Source organism: Plodia interpunctella, chromosome 27, assembly GCF_027563975.2.
Source record: "Plodia interpunctella isolate USDA-ARS_2022_Savannah chromosome 27, ilPloInte3.2, whole genome shotgun sequence".
NCBI classification, from domain to species: Eukaryota; Metazoa; Arthropoda; class Insecta; order Lepidoptera; family Pyralidae; genus Plodia; species Plodia interpunctella.
The window spans coordinates 4,952,039-4,958,318 of record NC_071320.1 but is presented as its reverse complement, the minus strand read 5'-3'; the positions used below and the strand labels follow the sequence as shown (position 1 = coordinate 4,958,318).

Sequence of the window (6,280 nt, the reverse complement as noted above, 5' to 3'; positions counted from 1 at the left end):
GATGTTAGATGTGTGTAACGTGCTACGTGTTTTGTTTCATGGTAGCCCCCCTGACAGCACGCACGTACAACCACAGAATCTGGCATATTTTTATAAAAATGTGTTAATTAAATACTTTTATCTTTATGTGTTATTGCGATTATTGTATGTTGTGCAAATTGGCATGAAAATAGTGTTGGCAAGCGATAGTCCAATATCGATATCGACAACATTTATTTAATTTGTGTGTACTTAATTCTATTTATAAATATTTTGGTTAAATAAATAAAAAAGAAACATAATTTGATTGAAAATACTTAACAGGTCACAAAAGTATAGCAGCTTTTAGCATATATATAAGAACATTGTGTATTTATAAGTATCTTTAGCTTTTAGGGGGAAAATGTAAAAAAGTGTAAGAAAATGTCTTTCCCTCGCGTCAATCGTATATACATTCGATAGTAATTCAAAGTTATCGATAGTTAAATCGATATGGTTTATTGTGAGACCCACATGTTTTGGCGTGTTTGGAGAAAAGGCTGCGGTGAAATTTGTTGCGCCGCTTCTTTTTCAACTGCGCTTTGGAAGTCGGCGGTAGACATACAGTCTGTTAAGAAAGTGAAGAAAACCGATTTTTAATGAACTACATTTTTTTGCTATTACAATATTAAATAGAATGGTCAAGATGAGGTGATAACGCCCAATGTTACCAGCCGACAGACACTCATTTATTTTCTTTAGTTTTTTGACAGTCTGTAGTTAAAAGTAATTTTTTGACGTCACTTAGTGATGTATGTCATACTAAGAAAATTGAACAAAGAATTTTTAATTTGAATTAAGCCATCGATAGCTGGGCTACACTGCCAAGGTTAAGGAGCTGCAAGAGTAAAATAAAACATTAATTTTAACAATTTGAGCCATGAAACAGCGTATTGGTCGTGGCAAGCATTTAACAGGTAAGATGTTCCAACAATATGAATCCGTTCGAAAGTATAATCCATTTTGTGGTCAATTTATCTAAATATGTCAGTGTCAAGGTGACATTTAACCTCCGTGGCCTAATCAAGGACAAAAGAAAAAATAATAACTCTCTCTCTGTCTTCCAAAGCAATTTTACTTTAGAAAGAAAGAGATATTTGTGAGATTAGTGGGGGTAAATTGACAGCGGCCTCTCCATATATTTATTTCCTCTGTGTGTTTCCGGACTGCTGCACTGGAGGTCCCGGGTTCGATCCCCGGTCAGGATAGAAAATTATCTTTTTCAGATTGACCTTGGTCTTTGATGTTTTCCTATAATTGTCTATTGTATATTTATCATCAACTTTAACAGTTCCAGGTACCAAAAGTTCCGCCGACGACACTCCCATTACGGACAAGAATACAGACAAGAAAGGCGAAGTCGGACGGTAACCGTACTAGTCAAATGTTTATTTCTTTGGTTGCTTCGAAATGGTAAGATTTTGGTAGAAATTATACTTACATTATCCGATCAAACCTAACATATGCATAGGTACTCAAAAATAGGTCTTTTATATGATGACACCGTGATTTTTTTTATACGTTTTTACTTAACTCTGAATCTATTTACACTATTTATTTATTGTCGTAATTTATTTTATAATTTATATTAACAGATCTATAGTTATATATATATATATATATTCCTTTCATCAGCACTTGATCACAATCATAATATGTTTCAGTATACCTTTTGACCATGTACTTTATTGTGTACTTACATGTTATATTACTGATAAAAAATTATACATAAATTTATATTTAAAAAATGGTAAGCCCTTCATTGGCATAATAGGGCATTTCTTCTCAGCAGTGTTCGTTCCGAAATGCTAATAGTTTGTAGCTTTGGTAAACATCATTTAATTTAGAATATGACGTGAAAAAGTGCCTGTGAAGGCCTAATTTCTGAATAAATGATTTGATTTTGATTTTTGATTTTGATAATTCACATGAAAAAAAAATAGTTTTATTCTATTCTACAAAAGAATAATTGTACTCTACCTACATTATTCTACCTTTTTTTAATTAGTTGTTTTTAGTTCGTTATAATTTTCGTTTGTTATAATTTGTAGTTAGAATAACTATAAAAATCAGGTAGAACCCATATATTTATCAAAATGCCAGTCCCTGCGACTCATTGCCTCGAAGTAAGTGCCCAGAAGACTGACAGAATTATCACGTTGAATTGCAATGCTTATTCTCTGGGTGAGGTCTCACCAAAATCTGTGACGCGTCACTGATTTTGGTGGACATGGCTTTATAGAATTTATTTTCCAGTTTATGTAAATGAATGGACAGAATATTCTAACTGGGACGCGAGATTATATGTACAACCAGATTATATTACAACATTGCAGGAACCAAAAAACGTTTGTCCTAATTCTACGTATAATGACACGAATAATCTATTTTTAGTAATTATCGTATGCTCTTCCACGACGAACTTTGCGAATAGACAAATTATAAGGAAAACATGGGGGAACTACCGGCTTTACTTGAAAGCTACAGAAGTTTTCCATAAAATAAGGGACAAATACAAAGATTATAACTATACTTATGACCTTGACCCGATCAAGATTAAAAACGCAAGTCAGAACGTAAGTAACGTCTAAGGCTAAATGATCTATGGTAGAGGTTTGGCTGTATGGGCTAGAACCCTTTGCCTCCTCAATGTAACGAGGGAATAAACAAAACAAAAAGGTCTATGGTAGATATATAAATATTCAATACAAAAGACTTGGCTGTATGGGCTAGTACCCTTTGCCTCCTCAATAAAACGAGGGAATAAACAAAAAAAAAACAAAAAGGTCTATGGTAGACTGGTAGCAGCCAATGTAACTTTCTCTCTCATTTGGGCGCTTTGCCGGAAATTACGCGCGCGTTTCAAATGACAAAAAGAAATCATTTTCCCTCCCATTTTCAGCTCGGAATTTCTTCTGTTTGGAAAACAATAAATAAGCTAAAATTACATAATCCGGATTTTAAGCTCGTGTTTTTGTTAGGTTTACCTAATAATGCAATAGTTCAAGGTAGAATTAACGATGAATTTACAATATATGTGATACAAGAGGGGTTTATTGATTCGTACAATAATCTAACATTGAAGAGTATTATGATGCTGAAGTGGATCAAGAATAACTGTTATGAAACTGGTGAGTTTATTATTAACCAGCTTTTGTCCGCGGCTTCGCTCGCGTGTATTTCCCACCGATGAAAGGTTACTTACTTTTGCATTTATAATATTAGTTAGGATGTAATATAATAACTCTTTTTTTAGTTCGCTACATACTAAAAACTGATGACGATACTTATGTCAACTTTTTTTTTTGTTTTGTTTACCCAATGGTTGTTACGCACTGAGTGTGGGACTCCTGGGCCGCTAGTCGGCCTACCCACTAAACCTCTGGGGCGTTTTCACGCTGCCGTTATGGGGGACGTCACGGGGTCGCTAGGCATTTCACCGCGACGACCCCCGGCCGGCCTTTCGGCCCCGACCTGGGCGGGCAGCAAGCACAAGCCCACTCCGCACTCCGCACACCAGTCAGAAAGCTGACGGGGGGAGCGGGCATCACCGACCACTGGTCCTGAAGGGACCAGCGGTCACAACACACTTAGGACACACACAACAAAATCCTGGGTGCCACAGGGCACCCAAGTCTGCCTCTGTACGGGCGCAAGAGGTGATAGGCAGGTGACACCCACACATTGCGCCCGATACAGAGGCAGCCACCCTTCGGCCGCAGAGGACAGGGGGATCGTCGAGAGACATACCGACTCTCCTCTTCCCCTGCGGCCCCACCGCACCGTGTTCAGCGCCACGGCCGCGCTGTGGTCGCGGAGGACAAAACCCCGCGACCCCACCTCTGGTCCCCTCTAGTTTCCACATCCAAAGGCTGGTGGCGGGTCACCAGCCAATGGCAGTACTACCGAGGGGACCGTCCACCAGGCCCAGAGCACCCACCAAAGTCTCTGGCCTTGGGTTCCTCTTGGTTCACCGGGGTGGCTGGTTGTGTCAGACCAGCCCCCCCGGTTACTAAGCCCCACCATCGCGACAAGATGGGAACCCGTCGGTGGGGTACTTATGTCAACCTGCTCCAAGTACTACTTAATCTGAATAATAGAGCTATGGAGTTCGATAATGCAGATAATGATGAGGAATACCTTCTATTAGGAGCACTTATAGAACATGCCAAGCCTGTGTCGGATGCTCATCAGAAATAGTAAGCACCAAAAACAAAAAAATAAACTAGACACCTAAGGAATATAACCAAATGAGATAGAAAGTAGATTTCACTTCTCACCATCGAAGCGATTCGAAGTGTGACGCAGCGAACCAATCACATTGCAGTGTGGTTGTCGTTGCGTCACAATAGCACAATGTTCCCTGCGTCTCACTTCGAATCGACTCGATGGTGAATGAATCGATGAAAATGCATTTCACCCAATGAAATATTTACAAACATACACTTCGTCCTCTCGGTGAATGCGTTTTTTTCATTCATACCTAAACAGGTACAGTTTTTTGCTATATTTGATTCCTGAACAGGTATATGTACGGTGGTCTCGAGTACCCTCGATACCTGTCCGGAAACGCGTACGTAATGTCCGCGCCGGCCGCGATTGTGCTGTACAACGCTGCGCTCACTACGCCTTTCTTCCATTTAGAAGATATATTTATTACTGGTAAGTTACACATATGCTTAAAAAAAGTTTCACCACTTGAATCTGCGCGATCTGGGGGCTTAGAGCGTGAGGATTTCACTTCTCTCCATCGAATCTATTGCAGTGTGGTTGTCGTTGTGTCACAATAGCGCAATGGGATTGGTTCGTTGCGTCTCAATTCGAATAGACTCGATGGTGAGATGTAAATAGCAAACCCGCACTAAGCCCACAGCACGCTAAAGTATCATATTAACAATCGTAGTTTATAATTTTTGACATTGACAGAACATGGTTTGTTCTGTCAATGTCAAAAATATAATAGTTCAACTAAAGTATACTTTAACTTTTTTTTATTAATAATAGGGGTATTTATACCTTCATAATAATGATTGGCAGCGTTTTGTATCCCACCACAATACGTCTCTCTCAATATACCATTCACTTCTTTCCTGTGCTGTTCGAAACCACTTTCCACTTCTGACTTTTCTTAAGTCATCTATTCGTTTAACCTTCGGATACCTAGGTACCATACCAATATTGTTTTCCATAATGCTATACATATACCTACTAGCTGCACCCCGGGGCTTCGCTCCTGTGGGAATTTCGAGATAAAAAGTAGCCTATGTGTTTTTACAGGCTTATTCTACCCGTGTATCATCTATTTTTAGGATTGTGTGCAGCCCGTTCCTCCCCCCTCCTCATCCCCCGTGGTGACTCCTCATTCACGTTTTTAACGCAAGACACACGCTGCATGATAGTCGCGACTGCGCACAGGGTCCCGGCGTTGAGAATGAAATGGATCACCCAGGAAATGATAGACGAGACCCGACGAGATTAGTAAGACATGAATCCATAAATCTTCTGCATTAAATTGTATAGAGTAGAAGCTACAAATGCGAAATTTGGGCAGTAGCTGTTGGTTATTATGTAGTGCTGAGATAAGAAAGGAATTTTCAAAATTCGATCCCCAAAGGGGTAATAATTGGGGGTAAAGTTTGTATGGAAAATAACGAAAATCTTTACTGATCTACTTGAAACTTTGCTCAAATGCTTTGCAACAAAAATAAAGAAACTCGTGTTTCAGGATTTTTTAAATTTGACCTTTAGGATAGTTAAATGAGGGTGAAAAGAAATAACGAATATTCCCATTCAAAATTTCTTCAACCAAAGATATGAGTAGACAGCTCAGCGGTAAACACCATTGAATTCACGTTGTTACTGTTGATGGTTCGAATCCTGAACTTCAATTATTTTGATTTAAATCTGATTATCTATGGGATGATTTCTGTGAAAGTTTAATTATAGTTTTACCCGAGCGAAGCTGGGACGGGCTGCTACTTACACATACAGCAGTAATCGACTACTTTATACTATGTAATGTAGTAATAGTTAATATTTCCTTCCACCTTACTGTTATGATGTTCTAACCAATTGTTTTCCAGTTGTGAATGGATGAGGTTGAGCCAAGAGAGGAATCGTCTCAAAGCCAAGGAAACTACAATCGGACGGACAAACCAAAGTATATACAATAACCCTAATAACAATGACAGACGTTCCTGGCAGAAGGGGCAAACCTACGAAGTGCTGGCTTGATGTCGTCAAGGATGATATGCGTGACAAT

The 6,280-nt window shown here is 39.1% G+C and overlaps 1 protein-coding gene across 1 annotated transcript; it reads left to right on the top strand.

Annotated features, from left to right (window-relative positions):
* The first annotated feature begins 911 nt into the window (after positions 1-911).
* Positions 912-6,252, top strand: LOC135309988 (uncharacterized). The gene is made up of 4 exons (XM_064436880.1): positions 912-935; positions 4,544-4,680; positions 5,328-5,496; positions 6,102-6,252. The coding sequence occupies exons 2-4, from the start codon at positions 4,548-4,550 to the stop codon at positions 6,250-6,252; spliced, it is 453 nt and encodes a 150-aa protein (XP_064292950.1). The 5' UTR covers positions 912-935; positions 4,544-4,547.
* Positions 6,253-6,280: the final 28 nt, after the last annotated feature.

Bases quoted from the DNA above. Each gene is read 5' to 3' on its own strand.
- LOC135309988 (XM_064436880.1), top strand. From the start codon at position 4,548: ATGTACGGTGGTCTCGAGTACCCTCGATACCTGTCCGGAAACGCGTAC. The intron at 4,681-5,327 runs GTAAGTTACACA...ATCTATTTTTAG, and splicing joins AGAAGATATATTTATTACTG to GATTGTGTGCAGCCCGTTCC. The intron at 5,497-6,101 runs GTAAGACATGAA...ATTGTTTTCCAG, and splicing joins GACGAGACCCGACGAGATTA to TTGTGAATGGATGAGGTTGA.